At 37.6% G+C, this 25,888-nt stretch overlaps 1 protein-coding gene and 1 non-coding gene across 2 annotated transcripts; one reads left to right on the forward strand and one right to left on the reverse strand.

Annotated features, from left to right (window-relative positions):
* Positions 1-1,237: 1,237 nt before the first annotated feature.
* PSMA3 (proteasome subunit alpha 3) lies at positions 1,238-17,941 on the reverse strand. Its single transcript, XM_015821253.2, has 11 exons — positions 17,773-17,941; positions 10,188-10,270; positions 8,982-9,105; positions 8,168-8,269; positions 7,658-7,731; positions 6,270-6,342; positions 5,445-5,510; positions 3,154-3,200; positions 2,239-2,306; positions 1,980-2,044; positions 1,238-1,386 (listed from the first exon to the last, which is right to left on the reverse strand). The coding sequence occupies exons 1-11, from the start codon at positions 17,791-17,793 to the stop codon at positions 1,342-1,344; spliced, it is 768 nt and encodes a 255-aa protein (XP_015676739.1). The 5' UTR covers positions 17,794-17,941; the 3' UTR covers positions 1,238-1,341.
* A 182-nt stretch (positions 17,942-18,123) lies between these two features.
* TRNAK-CUU lies at positions 18,124-18,196 on the forward strand. The gene has a single exon. It is a non-coding gene; the product is annotated as a tRNA-Lys (tRNA).
* The last annotated feature ends 7,692 nt before the right edge of the window (positions 18,197-25,888 follow it).

Raw genomic sequence — 25,888 nt, forward strand, 5'->3', positions numbered from 1 at the left:
TGGTAAGTTAAATAATTTCTAAACAAAACTAGGTGATTTGGGCTACTATTCATGGCAAGTAAGAGAGGATAGTAATATATATGGGTTCACTAAAGGAAGCACAAGTATTTAAATTATTTGATTGGCCCATATTATTAACGTTTTGGCAAAAGCTGCCCAGTACATCATAGTATGTGAACAGCCAACAAATATATAATACAACTAAAATCCATTTTAAAGGTTCTATAAACTACTGACTTTTAAAAAGAGAATGTAAACATTTTTATGTGCTACACAAATTCACTGGAAAAGTACTGAATAAAATACTTTTTTCTTCTTCTGAGCTTTTTTCTCAAGCACTGTTTTAACTGAATGTTTTAATGGAAGAAAATAGCACTATCCATTATCTAAATTGGTAAATACTGTTTTCCCATCTCTTCTCATATTCCATAATAGATTATGCCAACTAAAAAGTGATAATTGAAGGCATACGTGATAAGATTCTACTGGGGAAGCTGTTTCTATTCTGTAGCTACAAATTGACAAAATATTAAAGAACAGTCAAAGCTTATATATTTAACATGTTTCCTTTACATTCTCATTTAAATGTTATAAAAGAATGATACTTTGGGGAAAATATTTCATATTAGACCCATTCATTTGGTAATTAGTATTACTTCAGGATTTTTTAAAGTATTATCACACAGGCATCCTTGTCTAATATCTCTGACTGTATTATTCATCATAACAGGAAAAGCAGTCAGGGCATACCTAAATATATTTTTATGAGTTGAAATGCTACTTCCCATGTATCAGCATTGAGGATTGAAAGGACAGGTTCTCCTCCAGAATGTTCGAGACCCTTCCCAGACAATGATGGGTTAGGTAAGCTTGGGGTGTGTGTGTTGAGATGAGACTTTTCATCTCCTGTTGCTTCCAATTTTGCCAACTTCCATTCAACACTGTTGCTAAAACCACTGCCTAGAATGCTTTGCAAGTGCAATGCATCTAATTTGTAAGCAAATTAGATGCCTAGCAAGTTGCATGTTTCCATGGATTCTAATCAAATATGTCAAATATCTTGTACTCACTGGATTAAACTTGATATCATGTAAACAGAATTTGCAATGCTTTGAAACACTAGATGTGCATGTGTAGGGATAAAATCTTGTCTGTAAAGCAAGATTCAGATCTGTCATATCTCATCCCTTCTAGTTTTCCTTTAATAAATTTTTGAAGCAATCACTCAAAAACTCTAAACAGTAATTGGAAAATGATTTAGTGCAAGTTGGTCATTAAAATAATGGCAAATACATAAGCAGGCCTGTGGTACAGATTACAAAATGAATTCAAGTAAAAATGTTACATGTTTTCATCATCTGATTCATCTTCTTCTTTCAAAGATTCCTGTTAAGAAAATAAAATCAGACCTAAATTATTCTACATTGTTAAAAAAAACCAATAAATGATAGAAAAATAAGGATTCAGATTTTCAAATAGTGAAATGCAAAATAATTATCTGATGTGGACATATTGGATTAATTCAAGAGCAACCTTTCACTTTACATTTTTTTCTGGCATTATTGTCTAATAGTAAACATTACTTCAGAAATATACTTTTTTCTCCCATAAGATTGAATAAAAATATCTTCCCAGTGATAGCACTAATGTTTTGGTATATCTTCCCCAGAAGATACTTAGCATCATCTTTACCATGTTTCATAATGATGCCAAGCTAATATTGTTTGAATATAAACACATTATATTCTGATGTTACTTAATGTTTATTTAAGATGGAAAAGTATTCTGCATTCTGATTATTATAAATTACTGTGAGTCTAGGGATCTGAGCAGTATATATTTAAATCTTTTTATTATTAACTGCATAATTAATTTTGATTCCTGAATTATTTGAAAATATCTTGACAATTGTGGGAAAATGTCTGGAATTGTATTAATTTAAAAGCTAATTTTATTTGTTCTGAAGTTCCCAAAGTTACCTTAGCATATTTCTCTGCTTCTTCTCTAACATCTTTGGGCACAGTTTCATGTTTTCCTTTAGTTACTGTGAATTTAAAAAAAGTTAGAACACAGTGTATAATTGGAGAATAAAATTCAACAATTTTTTTAAACATTGTGTCAGTTACATACCTCAAGCAATGATCTATCATAAAGATTAATATAAGTTATCTATGTTTAAAGCAAGATTTTCCTTCATATTATTTAAGAAATTATTATTTTTTTAAAGTGATACATTACCTTCTCCAACCCAACTTAGTTCAAGTTCAAAGGCTTTATCTTTTACTTCATCATGGACTATGTAGATTCTAGAAGGAAAAAAATAGAAAATATAATTATTTCTTCAGGAAGAATGATATGTATTAAAATGTTTTGCCTATATTTATGCACAGCATATTCTCAGATTTTAAATGATGTAAAAATCATACATTTTTCATATAAACCAAGAATAAAAAGTTGTGGACATGAATTTTTTGGCCCAATCCAATTTGATGTCTAAGAGCCTGATCTAAACACTATGTCTAATTTATTTAAACTGTAGGATTTCCTGCCCCATTGTCAAAAGAAAAACAAAATATTCTCATTTTCTTTGGGAATCAGACCAAGATAAAAGTAGAGGTAGTCCTCAAATTACGACTGTTCAAAAGTACGATGGACCTACTGGGGCTAGTTAAGACTGGATTCAAAGTTGTGACAGTCTTCCCACCCTCACAGTCAGTCTTCCCACCCTCAGGCGGGGCTGGCCTGAGGGGTATTTTAGGGCGGGGTATAAATCTAATAAAATGAAAATGAAATGAAATGAAAATGTGACTAAACTTTGGGTGCTTACCGCTTGGGCTACATTTACAGCCATTTGCAGAATCCTATGGTCATGTGACTGCATTTTATGACAGTTCTGCCAAAACCCAGCATTTACTTATGGTTTTCAGCAAAACCACACTCTTAGTGAATATTGGTTTGCTTAATGACCATGGCATTCACTTAACTACATCAAAAAAGTTGTAAAATCAAGTCTATCACATGATGGTCTTAACGACCATCATGATTAACAACCATGAGGGCAGACTCCATTACATAAGTCACGGACTACCTATAATGATTTTTGTTTCAGCCTAAAAGCTGGCATAAAAGATAGTCACTTTAAAAAAAACTTACATTTTTGCAACTTCTTTAACAGCATCACGGCACGTCATATCTTTCATCTGTGGATGTATTACTAGCATTTTACTAATTGTTAAAACAGAAAAACAATAGTGCAGTTCAATAGCATCAGTTATAAATAGCCTCAAAATGTATGTATGTATGTATGTATGTATATGTGTCTAGGTGTGTGTGTGTGTGCGTGCGTGTGTTGGATTAATGCATAGTGTTTTTAGTATAAGACTCACATTAAATAGTGCTCATGAAGGTTATATTACATCTTGTACTAATTTCATCAAAACAGAATCAGATAAATGTGATGTGTTACTAGAGCAGTTTTTTTGGTTCATCCAACAATACCTGGGATAGTATCAACTTCCTGAGATAAGAAATATTTTAAAAAATGTAAGTTTTGATATGTCTACATGTAAAATAGAATTCTACCGTGTCTGGATGGGACTGGAGAACCAAACTGGGAAGCTCCAGATTTGGAAACAAATACTGGGAGGATATAGCTGATCTATCTTATTACAGGTAGTCCTTGGGTTACAACTGCAAATAGGACTAGGATTGCCATTGTTAAGTGATACAGTCATAAAGTACGACTACATATGACCACATTACTTAGCAACAACAATCCCAGTATTCCCAGTTGCTGCTTTAGCCCCAAGACACACCTGGGCATAACCTCAAACTGACAGAAGGGAAGTTCAAACAATGTCGGAAAGTATTACTTCACAGAAAAGAGTAGTGGAGGTTTGACACCAACTTCCAGCGGAGGTAGTAACTCAGTCATCAGTAACTGAGTTTATACATGCTTGGGAGAAACACATGTCCACCATCCAACAAAAAATAAAAAAACAAACATAATAAATAAAACAAAAACCTTAAAGAGCAAACTTGATGGACCACTAGATCTTTTTCTGCTGTCAATTTTCTGTTTTTCCATGACGTGCATTAAATGGGAAGTGGCAAGAATTTAGTTTTTCATTTATTTTAGTCTAAGGTAGACTTAGGATGAACAGGAAATAATTAAGTCAGACTATAAAATTGTATACATGTGCTTCTAACAATTCTACAATGTGATCCTGGTTTCTTTGAGTATAAATGAATAGCAATTTCAATTTAGGAACAGAAGCTTTCACTCTTTATCTCTAAATGAAAAGTGGTTGGAAATGAATTCTAGCTACAAGGAAGAAAACCATGTCTTCTTACAAAGTCTGAGTGATACAGGAAGACGTTTGCAGGACACTAAAGCTCCATACCGTGTTTCCCCGAAATTAAGACCTGGAGAATGTCTTACCTTAGGACCACCACAGCCAGGCCTCCCACAACCCGACACCAGTCACACCACTGCTTGATTTCCGCGGCCGCTTGCCGCCACTTGTGGCCAGATTCCATGTGGTGCATTGTGTCATTGCTGCTCCTCCCGGCAGGGCGCCGCATGGTGCATTGCGCCATTGCTGCTCCTGGCAGGACGCTGCGTGACTCTTTGGGCCATTTTCGCAGCAGAAACAGCCCAAAGCGCCACGTGGCCGCCTGCCGCGAGCAACAGAAGCAGCCTGAAGTGCTGTGCAAGCAGCGGAAGCAACCCAAAGTGCTGTGCAAGTAGCAGAAGCGGCTCAAAGCGCACGAGTAATGGAAGCAGCCTGAAGCACCATGCATATCCTGCCGGGAGGAGCAATGGTGCCATGCACATGGTGGCCGGCCACAAGTGGAGGCAAGCGACCGCAGTAGTAGTCAAGCAGCGGCACGACAGGTATCGGGGTATGGGAGGCCTGGCTGTTGTGGGCGTGGGGCAGCTTTACCCCCCCCACATCCCTGCTTTAGCTTGATTTTTAGGGGTGTGCCTTGCCCCCAAACTAGGGCTTAGTTTTGGAGTAGGGCTTATATTAGGCCCACCCCCCAAAAACAAGCTAGGACTTAACTATCAGGCTGGGTCTAACTTTCGGGGAAACATGGTATTTACTTGTTTTCATTTAATTTTGCAATGATTAAGGACAACTTTTTAGTGAGATTTTTCTCTCATAAGATTGAAATAAAACAAAGGGTGCAAAGATAGATTCATTCAATCATTTATATTAACATGCTACAAGGATAGCAATACTTAGATGGAGTCTAGCTAGAACTGATAGGGTAACTATATCATTGCAAGTCAATGTTTTATTGCTTTTACCTTGTCAAAAGAACTTTAGAACTCTGGAAAATCAGAAGCATTTCCACATAGATTTCCAGTTAATATCAGACATTTGTACAGAAGAACAAGAACTGCTTTTAGTATGTAGTGTGCTACAATATGGTCTTACCTGGAGCTTTTCAATCTCTGTCTTTGCAGCCTGTCTTGCTTTACCAATAGCACATCCCCAGTATCCCTGCAAAAATCAAAAAAATGAAAAGGACCATATTTAAGAAAAGTAATTCCTGTAACAAACACATTTAGATTATTGTTTCAAAATGGCAGACACAATTATATATTTCATAAACATACACACGTGATTTCTCAAAACAGTCAATATTTTTATATCATCTCCAAATTGATAATTTATCTAATAAAAATCTATCCATTTGCTGATCTTTAATTTAGAAGCTGCCTTTTACAATAGAGCAATTCAGAGGATGATGATGATGCAACAGTAGCACCACTACTATTGAACACAAACATTTGAGGCAAGAGACAGAGGAAGAAATTGAAGATATTTTGCTTCTTTTTTCCAGTCATAAATAACATATAGCATATTGGGCAAAAAACAAATAGTGTTATTTCTACCCATTTATTATAAAGTAAAAGCAGTAAGTAGGAATTGTGGATAAATCACTTAACAGGATATTCAGAATTAAGGTTACTACTGGCAAGTGGATTTAAATCTTTATCAGAATAGATAACTTTGCACTTTTTGCTATATATTAGAGTGCCTGTCAGATCTGGCAAACCTTAATTTTCCCACAAATACAGATGGAATAAAAACTATCAGCATTTCAATTACCAGCTTATTATTTTAGATACTCTACAGTTATTACATACTTCTCAAAATTGTATTCACTGTTAAATAGATTTAGTTATTCCTACTCACTATGGATAATGGATAATATTCTTGGTTTTCATTTAAACAGATGTAGATCAAAATACTTACATATGAAACTCCTGATGGATCTATCATGTAGAGCTGAGCACCATCATCATTATCATAGGAACCTAACATGAAGCTGGAAAATCAAGATTTCTTATTAGAAACTATTAGGGAGAAATCTTCAATAAGTTATAGAAAGCAAAGTCATTCAGTTGTTTCACTGAAGAAATTGCTATAATTGCTATACTCCTAAGAGTAAGTACCTAAGAGTAAGGTATTCATAGTGATAAATCAATCACTTATATTATCCTTCCAAATAAAAAAAAAGATAATTTATTCACACTCCTGAACTGGATAATGGCAGAATAATACAAGGACCATATATACAATTTGGTATATTACTTCTTAAGACAATAATCTATATTCATTCAGAGTCAGGTTTTTCTGCTTTAAATATGCCCTTTTTAATTGGACATGAATATGAACTGCTTAACATTTTGCCTAGGGAGAAAGGTAGTGTTGTTTTTAATCTGCTTTTATTGATTGTTGTGAGCCACCTGGGATTGTTGTATGAGATAGGCGGACCTGTAAGTTCTGTCAATAAATAAGGAGTATGATGAGAATGTGAGAAACATGCAGAAGAGGCCTTCATCCTGAAGGATAGACAATGGCTAAAATGATGGTGTTGAGAACCAAGAAACATCCCTGGAAAAGGCAAACCATAATGATCTAGACAGAATGGAGCATTTGGAAATGTTCCGTTATTCTGTACTTCTTCAACAAGGTTCGCCTATGTAGTTATGAAATGTACTCTTGCTTTGGTCTAGGATTTGTGAATCAAATAAATTGTGATTTATTCAATAAACCTTGTTTGAGCAAATTTTGTTACAATATATGTGTTAACCAATTTATCTCCGTGTCCTCCTTTGTTGCTATTTTGAATGGTTTGTCTCTCTTCTTTCTACTTAATCTGATTGCTCAAGAATTTATAATTATACTTGTTACTGCTATAGTTATTTAGAATATACAGGGAGAGCCCATATATTCAGTTTGGTATAATGGTTAAGGCATCAAGCTAGAAATCAGGAGACTGAGTTCTAGGCTCAGACACAAAGCCAGATGGATAACCTTGAACCAGTCACTATCTCTCAGTCCTAGAAAGAAGGTAATGGCAAGCCATTTCTTTAAAAAAAAAACACCTTTCCAAGAAAACTACAGGAATTAATCCAAGCAATTGCCAGGAGCCCAAAAACAAACCAAAAAATGTTATTTGCAATGCATTCCCAACTTTGAAAATTATTTCAGGTTTGTAATAATCAAGATCTACAGGAATGGCTTTATTCTTTCTATCAGCATTCAGGGGCTAAAGAGAAATAGATTGTGGTTTATTACTTGCTCTGAAATTTTTAATGCCAGGGTACACTGAATAATAATGTAAGAAAAGTTGATACCTGCAGCCAAAAGGTCTTACAGCACTATATAGAGTATAGGCATGGACATACATAGCAACTCTATCTGCAAGATGCTATAGGGAGAAAGGAAAATAATTTTAGAGCACTGGAAGTAATATTTCCATTTAAAATAAAATGAGATAAATTCAACTTATATTTCCAAAAGAAAAGTGGTAAGCCACAAGGTCACTCACTCAGCCCTACCCTCTCTGTGTCATGAAGTTGGGTAGGTTTAGAAGGTTTTATTTGCCCTTGTTCAACTTTTCATGCTATGTAGAATAACAAACTGAAATTTAATTAACTGTAATTAATTTCAAAACAAGATAACTTCAAGCCATGGATTATAAATCTGGCTGTAGATTACAGTTACTGTAGAGTCAGCTGCTATTCTGGTAAGATAATTCATAATAAAATATGTTTAACTAAACATTTCTAAATTTCAACAATTTAATGTGGCTTAGGTGTTTCTTAGCTATGATAAACAGTAGCTATGATAAAACAATAACCTACATTTAATGGAATATTATAACCGTAGTTGGACCTAAAGTTAGAAGCTTCTTCTCTTGCTATGTCAGCCAAAGATCGGGCATCAGCGAGGAGTCCTGCTACTGCCTGAAATATAGAAGCACATTTCAGAACCTAAGCTAACAGAAATTTGAAACTCAACATGCCAATCTCTACACCTCATTCTGGCAGTATCTTTTATATCAGGAATGTGATTGCCAGGCACATGTTTTGAGAACTGGATAAACCAGAATTTCTGCCCCTACAAGATGAAGCCCCAATTGCTTCCTGGTTACAAGTTGAAAGTTACAAGTTGATTATCCAAAACACAGTTTAATTTATTTATTTATTTTATTTATTTATTTATTGGATTTTAACCCCGCCCTTCTCCTTGCGGACTCAGGGCGGCTAACAGGCTGATAAAAACAAATACAAAAAATACCAAAATGCTATCATTAAAACATAATTAAAAAGAAATATTAGATTGGCCTTTGTTATTTTAAAATTATATTTAAAACCCCGCTAATTATAGGGTTGCTTCTATTAAAACTTGAGTTAAGTCTCCCATGAATCAAGCTTGATATTTTTGTGCCTACATGGACATATCTATGTTGTTTTCTTGGCATTAGTACAGAAGTGGTTTACAGAAATAGGATTTTTTTTAAAAAAATTCTGAATCTACAAAGAAACAAAGGGCTATAAGTTAAGTCTCCCATGAAGAAGTTTCTAATCAATTCTGCCTAGTTTTTTAAGGTCAGCCAAGATCAGTTGGGTGCTGGTACTTAGTCGCATGCTAAATAATAAGTAAATACCAACTCACCATTCCCACATGTCGATCAACATTAAACAAACGTTTATTGGATCCTTCCTCATACAGTTTGGATAGAACTAATTTTTCTACTCCAAAAACAACACCATCTTTACATCGTATCCCAATTGCTGTACTGAAGAGAAAATAAACCATAATAATTAGTCAAATATATTTATTGCATTTAGTTTGATAGGATTTGTATTGCTACACAGATTAGAGGCTAGGCTGCATCGCCAAAATGGCCTCTACAAATTCATTAATTCTGTGATGTCTGGGGACACTTCAGTAACCTAATAGAAAGAAAACACCTTAAAGGAATTTATTAAATTTTAAATGTCAAATCTAAAATAGTGAGTTGATTTAATAACTAACTCTATTTAAGCAAAACAGTCTCAATTAAAAAATAAATTACTGAATTTAGTTTTAAAATATGCACAGCTACAGGTTAGGTAATAAACATTGCTTCTCGTCAATTCTTCTAGACAAATCAAATTTTAAATTATTTCCACAAGTACAGTATAGCATGGGATTAATCCTATAAAGAAGAGCTATATAACAAGCAAATATATAACAAATACAAGCAATACAGCATTTAAAAAATTATAGGTGAAACTCCAGAGTGCCCATATGTCTCCCATTTCAGTTTGAAAAACTGCAATAGTAAAACCAATAGCCTACCTACAGAGAACCTAAAACAACTCTTAATGGTCTATCGCAATACCATCTTATTTTTATTTTAATATTGTTCACTTCTCAGAGTCGCTTGTTTGGATGGGTGGTCATACAAACTGAATAAAAAAAACTGCCTGCAATCAGGTAGTCCTCGTCACATGCCTATTCCAGACTGCAGCGGAGGCCTTGTGAAATGCCTTACAGGTCCTTGGGGAAAAACCCCAAGCTCCTCCTGGACTCTAACCAGGGTCCATCAGTCATCTCAGGCAAGCCAACTCAATAGGCCCCTCTCTCTCTTTCCATTAGACTTTACGGTCAGTATTTCAAGGTTGCTTTCTTGAAATAATTAGATATATTAACTGAATTCACTCTACAGTGAATTAGCTGCAAGTATAATTTCATTTTTTATATCTTGTTTCAGAGAATTTCAGAGATTCAAATAAAAATATGAATAGACAGTATTTACGGTAAGTTATTTGGACTAATGGAATCCCCAAAAGTAACTGACTACATTATTGCAGAATGTAAAAATTCAAATCTCACCTGCTGTTTTCGACAGCTTTCATAGCATACTCTACTTGAAATACTCTGCCATCTGGAGAAAATGTAGAGGCTGACAGATCATACTGTAAGAAAAAAAAATCATTTTTTTCTATAAAGCAAAAATAATAGAATTGTATTTATTAGCCTTTCATTGCATCCCTTGATACCTGAATATTCTCCAGAATTACCTTATAGGGGAAATGGGTAGAATAATAAATAAATAAATAAATAAATAAATAAATATAATACAATATTTAATGGTTTCCCACTATTAAAACAAGTCGATTTCAAAATGCAAAGGAATTCTGTACTTACTAAACAAACGTAAACACAGAAGACAATATTCTTCATTAGCCCCAGATGAGGATAAAAATACAACTCTAAGCATATTTTCTCAAAAATCAGTCAATTAAGCTCAATAGCATTTACTCCCCAGGAGGAAGAATGCAGACTTCAGCCATAGAGTATGGTCCCCAGAAGACTTATTCCGATTAGCAAAAACAGTTCATAGGTATTCTCTTTGCATTTATTCCTATCCCAAAAAAGAATCAGAAATTCATTCTGAAGTATTACAAATTATGTTTCATTTAAACTTTCTAGTAATCATTATAGCTCAGCACATATTCAGAATACTAATTTTTGAGGGGCAGAAATATTATTTTAATACTTAAATATTTTAAGTGTTTATACATACACACTTTCTCTCGTTCACTCTCCTTCACTTGTCAGACAATGATAAAAATGTTTATATTTATACATTGTCTCAGTTGTAAGTGGATAACCATCTTAATCTTGTGCCAAGCCTCTCAAAATCAGAGTTATCCAAGTCTATGATCCAGTGACTGATGCAACAGAGTTTGAAGTACAGGTAGTCGACCACAGTTGAGACCAAAATTTTATTGCTAAGAAAAATAGTTGTTAAGTGAGTTTTGCCCCATTTTACGACCTTTCTTGCCACAGCTAAGTAAATCACTGCAGTTGTTAAGTTAGTAACATAGTCGTTAAGTGAATCTGGCTTCCCCATTGACTTTGTTTGCAGACTCTGCAACCGTCATAAATATGAGGGCAATTCTGAAATAAACCTGTCTGGTTATCAATGACAGACACTCGCAGATACAGAACTTTTATTATCCACATAGAAAACTACAACATTACATTACTTTTTGACATAATTGCCATTCAAATTGAGGCACTTGTCATAATGTCTTACAAGGTTTGAAATTCCTTAGTAGTAGTGGCTTGGCGCCAAATCCGGGCTATGGGGGTGTGATCAAAAACATCCTAATGGAACTGCTTCAAAAATTCTTGGGTGAATCTAGCAGTGTGCGGGCGAGCATTATCGTAAACCAACACCACACCGGAAGTGGTGCCATAGAAAATCCTGCCAAATGTGAAGTTGCCAAAGGAATACTGTTAGTAAAGTTCATGGAGTGTGGTTTGACCATCAATTCAGAAGACCACTGTGAAACGTTAGGAAAACACAGACGAGCCATCCATAACAAGCGTCGTGGCATGCTGACTTCCGGTGTGTGTTGGTTCACAATAATGCTCGCCCGCACACCGCTAGACACATCCAAGAACTTTTGAAGCAGTTCCATTGGGATGTTTTGGATCATCCCCCCTATAGCCCAGATTTGGCCCTGAGCGACTACTAAGGAATTTCAAACCTCGTAAGATGTTATGGCAAGCGCCTCAATTTGAATGGCTATTATGTTGAAAAGTAATGTAATGTTGTAGTTTTCTAATGTGTATAATAAAAGTTCTGTATCTGCGAGTGTCTGTCATTGATAACCAAATGGAGGTTTATTTACGAACTGCCCTTGTACATGCCAGTTGCCAAATGTCTGAATTTTGATCACGTGATCATAGGGATACTGCAACAGTCTTAAGTGTGAAAATGGTTATAAGTCACTTCTTTCAGTGCCGTTATAACTTTGAATGGTCACTAAATGAATGGTTGTAAGTTAAAAACTATCTGTAGAGGTTTCTATGCCAGCATCAAAAATATTCTAAAATAGTGTCCCCAAAAGACGTCATTGGCAGCCAAGCAGAAACGGGCATCATTGGCAGCTTTGGGTTTGGGGTGAGGAATGATGCAAGTGATTGTTTGGTTCAATTTTGCCATGAAAATCGATTTTGAATCATGAATACCTGATTCAAACAGCACAAGCATTACTTATACATTTGGACCTCACCAAATAAACTTCACCATAATCAAATCGACTATGTCCTATGCAGTCATCAATGGTCCATTCCTTGCTATCAACACATATCCAGGTGTTAATTACAGTTCAGATCATGAATTGTTGGCAGCTATAATCAGAGTCACATTATGCAACATCAAAAGAAGTTTGACATCACCAAAATCCCTTCCATATGTGCTATTGGGATGAAAAATAAGTTTGAACTGCTGGACATTGCTGAGATGATGCTTGATAAACTTTAGCAAGAAATTCAATCACGTATGATTGAAGCAACAGTTGAACACACCATACAAGAAGCCAGAGAAAAAGTGCAAGTTGCTCTAAGATGAAACTATCAGAATAGCCAAGTGAAAAAAAGCTGCAAACAGGAAGAAGCAAGTAGAACGAATGCAGATTTCCAAGCAGCATTAAGGAAAGACAACAAATTATTCTGGGACCAACTTTGCAAGCAACTAGAAGAGGACTGCATGATGGGCCACACCAGGAATGCACTTGTGCAAGTCAAAAAGGATTTTACTGCTCGTAAAAGCATCACCAAAAGCATGAAAGGGAAAGAATAGGTGACCATCAAGGTGGCAACAATATACAGACAGCTGCATCCAGTAACAAAGAGGCTCAGCCTCCCAAGGATGAGGAAAGGGAAGCAGAAACAGAACTAGCCATCCTTCAGGAAGAAGTTGCATGGACTATCAGCCAACTGCCAGATAAGGCCTCAGGTGTTGATATCATGCGGGTAGAATTGCTGAGACTCACAACTATAACAGCCTTGGCTCAGAAAATCTGGAAAACAAACATGTCCACAGAATTCAATATGATCATTCCATTGCCCTTTTTGGGCAACTTCAAGGGTTGTTCCAATTACCAAAATACCTCACATTAGCAAGAGAGATTGTGCTATAAGGAAGAAGGGTAGGCTGCTTTGTCTCTAGGCCACATGGCTCCAGCCTGGAAGAGGGTACCATTTTTGGAGCAGCTGCAATGAATTATGCCTGTTTCAAAAATGGTACCCACTTCCATGTGGCCTAGAGACAAAGCGGCCTACTCTTCTTCCCTCATACAAGCTCCAAAGATCTTCTAAAAGTAAGTACACAAGCAGTAACTGGGAGTGGGAAGGAGGGTGTGGGGCCCAATGGGGGGGGGAACCAAGACCAAAGCACGCAGGGAGCTTAAGGGGCAGGAAGTGGAGCATAAGATACCTCAGGGAGTAAGAGAGGTCTTGGGAGACCTGAGGCAGGGAGAACTTTGAGGTACCCTGTGCTCTGCTTAACTGTCACATCAGGGAGAGCAGGGATGGGGGTCATTAAGCAAAACCATAATGCGGTCATCTTGCTTAACAACCATCACAATTTGCGATTGTAATGGGCGGTCTCCATTACAGTCACAAATTGAGGGCTACCTGTATGATATTGCCATTTACTGTATATTAATCATCTTTCACTTTTTACTATGTAGTAACAACAATTTGCATGATTCTTGGGCAGGTTTACACTGTCTTGCTTATCAAATCTGAACTGTTGTTGATTAATAAACTATTTTTATTCACTCTTGTATATAAACACAAATTATTTTAAAAATCAATCCATAGCTGGATTTGTCCATCATGGTAAATTCTGGTTTTCTTAATTATTTTTGAATTATAATTTACTATGCCATAAACCATGGTTTGCAAATAACCATAGCTTGGTTCAAACAACACACTAAGCAAAAACAAATATGCCCATATATTTTATGTTCTTCCAATCAGGAAAAATGAAAATATTGGCTTTGTTGAAAATAAGTTTGCTTATAGTGATTTACATAAAACTGACTGACATAAATGAACAGCAACCTCTGCTGGTAAACTAAGCACAGCAATGAGTTGTTATTAACTTTTCAAACTGCAACTCTTTATGCTTAGAATCATTTCACAGATTATGGAAATCCAGGTTAATAGCAGGTATTGAGAGTACTACTGGATTCATATTAATTTCCATAAAATCATATTATATTGTATTTTGAAGTAGACAAGTCCAAATCTGCCCCAGTTCCTATAGTTCGTAAGAAAGCATGAAGCACCTCTTTTCAAATAATGATTTGCAATGGCTGCTTTGGAAGCTGTTCCTGTACCATATAGGTTGCCCTCAACTGATAATAACCAGTCATTTTGCAATGCTAAAAGATACCACTATCGTAGAACAGGTGCTTTGCAGTCCATAAAGCACCCCCAGCCATTGTAAATATTCATACCACCTCCCTGGTCACATAAACACATGTCAGGATCTGGTTTCTGACTCACTGCAAGGTTTTGTGGTGACTGCAATACGCAATATTTTTGTGGATTTCTAACAAAAACAATGCCCACTCAAATGAACAGGTTCACTTAATGGTTGTTGCATAGAAGGTCACAAAAAGTGCTTCTGGTCACATGTGTGCCTTGGCAAATTTGTTTAATGGAGACAGCGACTGGCCCATCACATTAAGCTTTCAACCAACACCCCTCATTATCCCCAAACTCTCCAGCCAGTATGACTATTGAAAATGTTGATGAGTGTATAGAGAATACAGGTTGAGGAAAATTATTGTGGCTGCGTTTTACACATTTTACACCATTATTAAATGCATCAAGATTTATAGAATTAAATGAATTCTTTGGCTCCATCAGCAAAATGGGCTGAATGGGACAAAATATTCTTTGACTGAATCCCTCCAAAATAGAGTAGGCTTTTGTCAATAAAAAAAAATCAGCAACTTTGGCCCTAGTAGTTATTTTGAATGGGGAGGAACTCTACCTGAAAGGGTTGGTTCTCAATCTGAACATGGCCACATGATCACAGGATGGTGTAAATGGTTGTAAAACTCAGCCTGGTTGCTGAGTTCCCAACATTTGATTATATCATCACGGGAACTTTAAATCTGGTTCATAAGTAGCCCCAGGCAGGTTGTCATAACCTTGACCAGTTGTAAGTCAAGGACTACCTTTATTTGACTGATTAGTGTAATGTATTTTAGATCAGACATTATTTGGAGACAACACAAAAGTTTCAGCTAGTTCAATATGTGGTAGCAAGTTTACTCACAGGACAATTCCATCATAACAGCATCATGGCAGCATTAGGAAAGTTATTGTTCTGGTTACCTTTAGGCTTCCAGGCCAATTCAAAGGGCTGGTGATGATTTACAAACTTTTTATCATGAATCACTGTTTTTGCCAAGATGGAATTTGTCTGGCCAGTAAGAATATTGTAAGATTTAACTACTTGGAGTTTCCATTCTGTATGAGGCAAGGAGGTCATGGACTAGGCAAAAGGGTGTTAGCATTCCAACTCTTGTTGTTTGAAACTCCTTGCATCTGATGGTTTGCACTATTTTCATCTGTCACATGCCATGTTTTAGTAAAGACTTCAAATTTGCCAAATAGCATAATTCAAAGCACCTACCATCTTGAATTCCCTTCAATTAGGCAATAAGCTAAACCAAAAGAAACAAATGGGCATAAATGCCATTATGAATAAATTACTCAAAGTTTAGCGTGTCTTGCAAACCCAGAAAAATTGCAAAATGGTGCATCATACAAACCCAGTTAATGTGCTTTCTGGAAAAAAAAATCTCATACTCATAGATGGTACTATCAAAATTTGTTCAACTGCTGAATGGTAGCAAACAGACTTACTCTCCTCTCATTTAGCACCTGTCAGAATGTTTTCTTCCCCAGATAGGGAGTGCTACACTAGGAAATACAATCCATCCCATCTTCAAAAGCTGCTGCTTGGCTGGTCACTAATAGCAAACCAGACTAAAGTCCTTAGGTAAAGTAATGTTTACATGTTTTTTCACTGTAGATCTTTGAAAGAATGCAAACGAATTAGCCAAGATGGACAGCTCGTGAATTTTCCCCTACCTAGTAACTAGTTCAGAGGTAGGCAATAGAAGTTTGAGGGCAAGAGAAGAAAGGGACGACAGAGAATGAGGTGGCTGGATGGAGTCACTGAAGCAGTAGGTGTCAACTTAAATGGACTCCAGAAGATGGTAGAGGACAGGAAGGCCTGGAGGAACATTGTCCATGGGGTCGCGATGGGTCGGACATGACTTCGCAACTAACAACAGGCAACCTTGGCTCTTTTATGACTTGTTAGAAGTAAGTCTTCGTCCTGGTTCATCCAAGCCGGGAATAAATAAGCAAACATGGCGACTGCTTTGGGAAGAAGGTTACAGTTTATTGCAGAAGACAGATGGTCCTTGCAAGAAGCAGCAGAGGAGAAGAAAGAGAGTGAGAACATGGGCAGGTCTTTTTATACCCTCTAGCCCTGCCTGGAATAGTTTCCTGTTCCTGTGGCATGAACTTTGAGGCTATTTCTGAGTGGTTTTTCTAGGCTTTGATATCTGTGGTTTAATCCCATTATCATATCCTGCTTCCCAGGTGATGGGGCTGATGACTCTTAAGAGCTTCTTTTGTCTTGAGATCCCTGGCTCCAAACTTCCTGATGGTTCCACATCTGCATATGTATAAGACTAGCTACTGCTTTGGGCAAAGAGATGAGGCCAGGTTTGGTTTCTGCTTTTCAAAAAATGCTTTTCAAAATCCTTTCGGTGAACAATATTTTTTTCTGCCTTTTTAATATTTCTTTCTCTGGGTTAACTTCCCACAGACTCGTGGACCTCAACTCCCAGAATTCCTGAGCCAGCCCCACGAGTCATAAAAGAGCCAAGGTTGCCTACCCCTGAATTAGGGAATGCATGATTAGGGCTTTCACTTTCAAGATTCTCAGCTAACACCGCCGGTTAGGTAGCAAGCTGGCAGGGAAGCTCTCAAACCAAAGAGGGCCGTCAATAAGCAAGCCAGGTTCCCCCGGCCGTAGTTCGATGGCCTTGTACATTGAAAGACGGTGGATGCCAAGACTTGGAAGGGTTTTGGAACGCCCTGGAAAATTTCCAGGCCGAGGCCCCCTCTATTCCAGGACGACGTGCCTCCTTTCCTCAGGTCAGACTTGCCTTCCGCTTTCGATTTTCTTCTGTGACTCAGCACCGCCACTAGCAACCCAGTTCTCCAGACAACTGCTGGTGACGTAATAAAAAGCGCGACGCTCCCTCACAGACCCCGTATGTGCAAAGCAGTTAGGTCAGGGGTAGGCAACCTTGGCTCTTTTATGACTCGTGGACTTCAACTCCCAGAATTCCTGAGCCAGCCATGCTGGCTCAGGAATTCTGGGAGTTGAAGTCCACGAGTCATAAAAGAGCCAAGGTTGCCTACCCCTGAGTTAGGTTGTCTCTTGGCCACCTCCCCCTCCCAGCGCCTCTCCCCTCCCACCTTCGAACCCCACTTCCCCCCCCCCCAAATTCGAACAAAACTTCGCCGGGGCGAGGCTCAGCGATTCCTTCACCCCTCCTTTCGCCGGCTCACTCACCCCGGTGCCGATGGAACTCATGACGGAGGAAGCCTCAAAACAAACCACCTCACGGCTCCGACCCGGATTTTTTTCTCTTTTTTTTTTCGCCCCTTCAGAGGATCACCCACTCGCGCGTCTCAGTCGCTCTTCAACAACGCGCACATCCATTGGACGCCGCCTCCAAGCGTCTTGGCTAATGATTTCCTCCGGTAGGCTACGGACCCGAGGAGGTGGAGCCAAGCGCACAAAGTATCGGGGGCGCGCTCACGAAGGATCGCCGAGTCACTGCAGACGTTTTTACATGCGCGCGCTTCATATATATAAAAAAAAAGAGGAGTGATATTCACTACAGGAAGCCGGAACTGCAGAGCCCGGCTAGCTCAGTCGGTAGAGCATGGGACTCTTAATCCCAGGGTCGTGGGTTCGAGCCCCACGTTGGGCGTCTGTACTTTTTCCATTTTTTTTACCTTGCAGAATAAAATTTAGGGAAGAAAGCCAATGATACTAAAAAAAAATCAAAAGCAACAGCAGCTAGATTCATTGGGTTTTCTGATTAGATGTGGATAACAATGGGCTTGAAAACTGTTTTTATAGTAGTTACTAGCCACGAGGATACAGTTGTATGAAGCTGGCAAAGGGACCTAAGGGGAAGAGAACTTCCAAATGTAATTCATTTAAATATATAAAAGCAAAAGAAACTGTAGAGTTCCACTAGGAAAAAATAATATGCAGGCATTTCCTTTTTATTTCCTCCTATTTTATTTTCTGTGTTATTTAATTTTATTATCAAGATAAAAGGACAAAATGAGCAAACCTTTTTTTTTTATTCTTCAGCAAAATTACCCAGATCTTTGCTCTCCCGAAAATACCTATTTTCTTTACACCTAGTCCAGTGATTGTGAACCTTTTACAGACCGAGTGCCCAAACTACAACCCAAAACCCACTTATGCATCATCTAGTGCCGGGTGGGTGGGGCCCATTGGCTGGGTGTGGCCCATTGGGTGGGCGTGGCCCATTGGGTGGGTGTGGCTGCAGTGGTAATGACAGACTGGGTGGGTTTAAAAAGTTCAATCAATCCCAACTCTGCAAGATCTTTTTTTTCCTGTGAGAAGTTGAAATTGAGTGAACCTTTTTTTTTTTTGCACACGGCGGCGGAGGCCTAAAGCGAAAAGGTTTTATAAAACCCAGCTGAAGGCCTAGGACTGGGGTGACGGCACACGTGCCCACAGAGAGGGCTCTGAGTGCCGCCTCTGGCACCCGTGTCATAGGTTCACCACCTATGCTTTGTGTGTGCAAGTTTGCATTCTGACAGCAATCCAGGTTTGTATGCACAAACTAGAGCGGATTCCTACCAGTCTGCTTGGACAAGCTGGCAGCAAAACAGAGCTCCAATTTTATGTAGAGTAAAGGGATAAAGTTGTCAAATTTTGCAGATATTTTAAATGTTTAAAAGAAACACAGCTGTTAGACATTTCTTTAGCTTAGGGGGGGCTATGAAAATATAACACCAATACTAAGGGTGATGTGAACTGAGAATGTTTAGGAACTACTGGGATAAGGAATGGGATGAGTAATCCATATGATGCTAAATTATTAGCTGCCACGCTACTACTGATCAGTTGTATCTACAAGTAAATTACACAAATTCATTTATTTTGATGAGGTCAAAAGACCACAGATCTTGAGGACTTCAATAAATAGCACATGCATTTTATCTGCCTTTTCTGCCTCTTTTCAAGTTTACATACTTTTTAGATCAAAAGTACAATGTACCAAACATAGTCATGCCATAGATATATATAAAGATATTGCTGCTTTGTTTAATTTGATTTTCAATCCTTTTCGCAATGATTCCTAACAGGAAAACTCATGAAGTTTGCCTTTAAAAAATATTCTATTGCATATACATCTGAGACTTTCAATAAGCTATTCCCTGGTCTATTGCTGGAAGTTCAGGATATCTGTATCTTATGATAAACTTCATCTCCAGCTAGTTACAAAAATAAGACTGTGTAATTTTCTTGGCAATAATATGGAAGTGCTTTCTCACTGTCTTCTTCCAAGTAGGTTTTTCCAGACTAGTGTATTGTTCTGGAATTCCCTGCTAGCACTTTCATAATCGATTACTTTGCATCTGTTCATATTGAATTACATTTTCATATTCAACAAAATCACTATTACGTAGCCTATATGCCTTCTCAAATTTTGGTGAGGATAAGCTGGGGGCAGATTGACTGTGACCCCTTTGGAACCTTCAAGTAAAGGCAGGATGCAAACTAATAGTAGAAGAAGATTAAACCTGCCAAATCTGGGTTGCAAATATCTACTATAGCTCTTCTCCAGTCCTGCTATCTGATAGCCATAGACATCACAGCAAAAATAATCTCTTCTTATTTTATTGTACAGGCTTCTTAAGTATGCTGGTCATTGACTATAATAAACATTTGATTTGATTTCTTAAGTACTCCATTCCCATGTATTCAACTTACTTTTATATTTCTCTTGACATATTTATCTCTTATTTCTTTACCAAAAAGTAGACAGAAGCACTTTTTTCAACCTTTCTTCATCATAGCAGACCATAACATCCACTAACTTTCTATCAACATTTGCACCTCTTAATATTTCTTCATCTATTGTCCCATCTGTAGTAAATAGTCTACCAAGGTGCATATAGCTTTTCATAATTTATCTATAAACTCACCTGTAACATCCCTACAAGTATTCCTTACACATTTGTATATCATTAAACAAGGGAATATTATATATTCAATGTTTAAATATTCACTAGACACATTATGCACTATTCTAATTGTATTCAGCCACCAACCTTGAATTCCATATTCATGCTTTGGAAATTGCAACCTGGCTATCTTCACTTGTACATGCATGTGCTTGCAGGTGTACTCAGCTTCATATCAGTATCGACTTTGTAAATGATGTTGCTGTTTTAATTATTTGAAAAGAGCTGTATATATTCCTGGGCATTATACTATGGTGAAATGTAGTCTGAAATACCAGGAGGGGAGGGACTGCATCCCAGAGGGTGCAGAGCTTGGAAAGTCTGGTAGGCAGGAAGAGGGCAAAAATAGCTTCTCTTTAGCAATTCATAGAGTATATCTATAGTTTTCCAGATAGTTGCTTTAGTCTGGCAAGATTCTGTCTGTAGGTGAACAACAATAAAGAAACTACTCAGAGTTGTTCTTGGTTCTTGTGGCCTGACAATGCACATTTTTGAGGGCTTTGTACCCTGATACTATCACTATCACGGTACACTTCCGTGTACATACTAATGTCATATTTATACACTCCAACTTTTACAAGGGCTGAAGCTACCAAAGTGAGAAATAAATAGTTTGAGACCAGACTGGGTCAGTATCAAAATCTGATGCAGTTGTCCTCCAGTTCCATAGATGAGAAATGAGTGGAAGAAGTCCTTTACTACATAATGGTGGGAGAAAAGATTAAAATACTGGGGCCAGTTATTTACTGTATGGAGAGAAGGAAAACAGCTAGATTTTGCAGCAGTTCATTTTCTTATTTTGGCTTTTTATACCGGCTATAAAAGCAACCTTCTTACCCAAGTTCTGCCACTGATTCTTTTATTGCTAACTCCTGAGTGCTGGTCAAGGTTTTAGAGATTTATTGTCATGATCTCAGTGAAATCCTGACACCAAGAACAGCTACTCCTATTTTCAACTTCATGTGAGGAAAAAGAACACTCAAAACTCCAGGATTAAAACATGGTTCTACACCCACTCACAAATTCATTCACAAGTCAGGTCCCAAACTCTTGGTTCCAGAATCAGAGTCATATGGCAAGCCAGATGATGAAGCAATCAAGCTAGCACAATTTATCCTCACTAATAGTTCCTGTGCTGCCACCCTGCCCAGGATCTAGCAGTTGTAGCAACAGCAGCAGCTGTACTCAGATATTGAACGATAACTCCTCTCCAGCTGTGGAAGAGCCCACATTTTACAGACACAGACATATATACAACACTTTTGTGAGACTCTTAGGGACTAATTGTGACAGCCTTGTCAATCCACTAACTGTGAGATCCATTGCCTATGACTGAGTAAATGATCTGCGCAAACATGTTGCTGACTTTTAGTTGTTAGCTCAGGATGGGAGCTGCAATGAAAAAAGCTTACCTGAACAGTTTAAAGAGGAGACAGCAGATGAAATATGGGATGAGCTCATTTATCAAAGCACCAGACTTTGCATTAATAAATCTCTACTTGGGGAATCTATGGAAGACACATATTGCAGCAGAGTACAGGAGATGGAAGAAAATATTGCTATTCTCTTTTGTATATATCACTTATTCACCATAGGAGTCAAATGTAGCTGGGAACCAGCAGAACTCCACACTCTTTCTGGGAAAAGCTGTGTCAATGCACTAAATAATCTCTGGCTGGACACCGGCTAGTCATTTCACACAGAACTGGTCTGCTAAGAAACCCCCCCTCCCCCATTCATGCTCCCAAAGCACTAGGAATGTATTGTATCTATAGGAATGTGGGAGGGAGGAGCATTTTGCAAGGTCAAAATCTGTCTGGATAAGAAACTAGTCATTCAGAAAATAAGTACAGTAAAACCTATACATTGAACTTTCAGGCTGACTCATCCGCAATACAAATGAAACCTGTACATAGATCCTGGTGTTGGTTGTGAACACTAGTATCACATTAATACGAAATTTAATACCCATTTCCAAAATAATAAACAGGTATAGATTGCTGTTCTTTTTGATAGAAAAGACAAGTGTCTTCCCTTTACACTGAAAAAATATGAATTAATTTACCTATATATAGGTTTCCCATTTGAAAACAGAGTATGTGCTTGAATTCTTCAGTATAGATTACTGAGCTCTATAATGACTAGGGGTCATTGCCCTTTTCCCCTCATCGTCAGTACTTAGAATAGGCAATTTTACCGAGTTGAATGTCAGAGAATCTTATAATGTAACTTACATGAAGGAGAATCACATGTACAGGTAGTCCTCATTTAGCATCTACAATTGGGACTGGCAACTCAGTTGTTGAGTGAAGTGGTCGCTAAGTGAAACTATGATTGTGCCTATAGTTCTTACTCCAGCTTTCCTTTTCCTTAAAGATCTGCGAAGGTTGTAAATGAGAGGATTGCTTGTAACATTACTTTTTCATCGCCATTGTAATTGCAATGATCATTAAACATGTCTAAATAAGAAATATCTGTATTTAGCAGCCTCTGTCATTCTTCAGTTTGAATATAAGTAGTACTCAACTTACAGTTTTGTTTAGTGACCATCTAAGTTACAAAGGACCCCCACCCTCAAAGCTATTTATGATTCGGTTCTGAAGTTCCAACAGCTGCCCCTCCCCCACAGTCATATGAATGCATTTTGATGGTTGGCAACTGGCCTGTATTTATAGGTATTTGCAGCAACTCACAGTCACATGACCACAATTTATGACATTTTTCCTGGAAAGTAGCATTTATTTCTGGTTTCTGGCAAAAACTGGCCCATAGCAAATAATGGGTTCACAGCATTTGCTTAATGAGTGCTGCATTCGGTTAACAATGCCTGAAATAAAGGTCATAAAATCAGGCTGATCATGTGATGACCTGTTTTACAACTGTGACCACTGTAATTCCAGGCTTAATTATAGTAGTATGTCAAGGACTATTTGTATAAAATTATGTTAGTTGATTGTCCTCCCAATGAGTCATCCCATCACACAGTTATCGACATTACAAATCACACAGGAAGCAACCAACAGAAATAAGACAGACCTACCAGGACTGACCCACTGGCCAACAGATTGAAAGAGTTCAATCTACATTCCAACACCAACAAAAAAAAAGATTTAACAGAGGGTGCAAATTATTGCATAGTATCCTTAATTTCATGTGCTACTAAAATAATGCTTATGATCATCCAACGCATTGTTGGAAGAAAAGTCTTCATCATGGTTCAGTCCAAGCCGGGGATAAACAATATGGCGACTGCTTTAGAAAGAAGGTTGCAGTTTATTGAAGAGGAGAGCCAGACGGAAAGATGGTTCTGGCAGAAAAGAGGAAGAAAAGGGCTCAGCACATGTAGGGAGTGGGTTTTTATACCCTCTGGAGCCTTTTGTTTGGAGGTTATTTCCTGTTCCTGTTTGAGGCTTTGTATTTCCGGTGTCATGTATTTTGACTTGTGTCCCTTTGCATCTGTGAGTTAATCCTATTATATCCTGTCTTAGACTTTGGGTGGGGTATGTAGATTTTAAGTGTCTTTGTCTTCCTAAGCTTCTAGTTCCAACTTTCCTGAATGATCTGCATCTGCATTTCTATAGAGCCGGTTTCTGCTTGGAGGCAGACTTGGGGCTATTAAGAAAAACTGGGCATGCTTTTCTGCCTCTTTAAGATTCTTTTAGGAAATATATTTTTCTGCCCTTTTAATATTTCCTTCTCTGGTGGGGCTGACTTCCCACAGCATATTAGAGCCCAAAATGGAAAAGGGAATGCCAGATGTTTCCGGTGGCTTTAGAAAACGCCGAGGAATATAAAACATTATTGCTGATGCATACCAGATAATTGAGAAAGCCAAAGACCACCAAAAAGAAATCAATATATGTTTCATTTATCCTGAAAGGCCTTCGATCATTCAATCACATCAAGCTGTAGTAGGTGCTTAGACAAACTGGAATCCCAGAACATCTTATTGTCCTCATGAGAAACAATTCTTAACAGATCAAGAAACCACAATACAGACAGAATATAGCGAAATAGACTGGCTGATGATACTATGAAAAAAAAGAAAGGACTTGAAAGATGTACTAATAAAAGTCAAGGAGCACAGTGAAAAAGGGCAGTAAAATTTAATGTAAAATCTAATGACAAGTACAACAATCAGTCTTAGAACTGACTATGAGGATACTTAAAGCCTTTGAATTATATTTCCCATCCATAAACCAATGTTCTCATAGCAGATATCTTAAATTTTCTTTCCCAGCTGGTAGGATTCTTGTAAACTTCACTAATAAAAAGCTATTACTCTAATGCATCACTGATCACGAAGACAGGATTCTCCAACATGCTCACAGATAAAAAGCACAGAAAAATTATTTCGATTCATCTTGCACGCTGCTACATACTTGTTCACTATGCTGACAGAAGGGGGAGCTCTTCTTCTAAATTGTTATTTAATCACACATTTGTGATTAATGAAGCTCAGTAAACATAAATTACATAAAAATAATTAAACCAAAAAATCTGTGATGTTATTCTATGCTCAACAATTGCCTGAAAGAGAGGAAATTATCTGACAGACAGGCAGAGGGAGGTTTATTTTTTACTTGTAAGGTTTGGATAGAGAATATGGGGGAATAAATTTATCTCGTTATACTAGCTGTATTAGTAAAATTATAAGACATAAAAGATGTAATTTACGAACACCTCCCTTCGACCAGTCCGCTCCCACAGAGACGGCCTCCTTAGGGTGCCGTCGGCCAGACAATGCCGGCTGGCGACCCCCAGGGGGAGAGCCTTCTCTGTGGCAGCTCCTGCCTTCTGGAATGACCTACCCCCCCCGACCTACGTACAGTTGCGGACCTGCGCCTTTTTCGCCGAGCCCTGAAGGCCCATCTATTCCGTGCGGCCGGCCTGGCGTAGTTTGATTATGTTTTAGTGGGGGTTTTGTATGGGGTATTTTTAGAGCAGGCCTGTTATTTAATTTGATTTTAGACAGAAATTTGTGTATATTTATCTGGTTTTTATTATCGCCTGTTCACCGCCCTGAGTCCCGTAAGGGAGATAGGGCGGTATATAAATTCAAATAATAATAATAATAATAATAATAATAATAATAATAATAATAATAATAATAATAATAATAATAATAATAATAATAATAATAATAATAATTCATAGGATTTAAAACTAACTCAAGTTTCATTTGAAACAAGGATTTTTGAGCTTATTGACTACAAACTTTTGACAACAATGCTTTATAAGGAAAAGGTATGATAAATCAGTCTTAGCCAATGCTGATAATACTAAACATTGTCCAGTAAGGAAAGAATTAACCAACTGGTTTAATCTATGGAACCCAAAGGTTTAACAAATAATACAGAATATGTGGCACACATTATCTTTTTCTGAAA

The sequence above is a fragment of the Protobothrops mucrosquamatus genome, unplaced genomic scaffold, assembly GCF_001527695.2.
Source record: "Protobothrops mucrosquamatus isolate PMUCROS unplaced genomic scaffold, P.Mucros_1.0 scaffold1287, whole genome shotgun sequence".
Lineage (NCBI taxonomy): Eukaryota > Metazoa > Chordata > Lepidosauria > Squamata > Viperidae > Protobothrops > Protobothrops mucrosquamatus.

What these genes read in the sequence shown, in the direction of transcription:
- PSMA3 (XM_015821253.2), bottom strand. Translation starts at nt 17,793, where the DNA reads ATGAGTTCCATCGGCACCGGG. An exon ending in GTTATAATATTCCATTAAAT is followed by an intron (nt 7,732 to 8,167) that starts GTAGGTTATTGT and finishes TTCTCCCTATAG; the next exon opens with CATCTTGCAGATAGAGTTGC. An exon ending in ATCCATCAGGAGTTTCATAT is followed by an intron (nt 5,511 to 6,269) that starts GTAAGTATTTTG and finishes TGATTTTTGCAG; the next exon opens with GGATACTGGGGATGTGCTAT.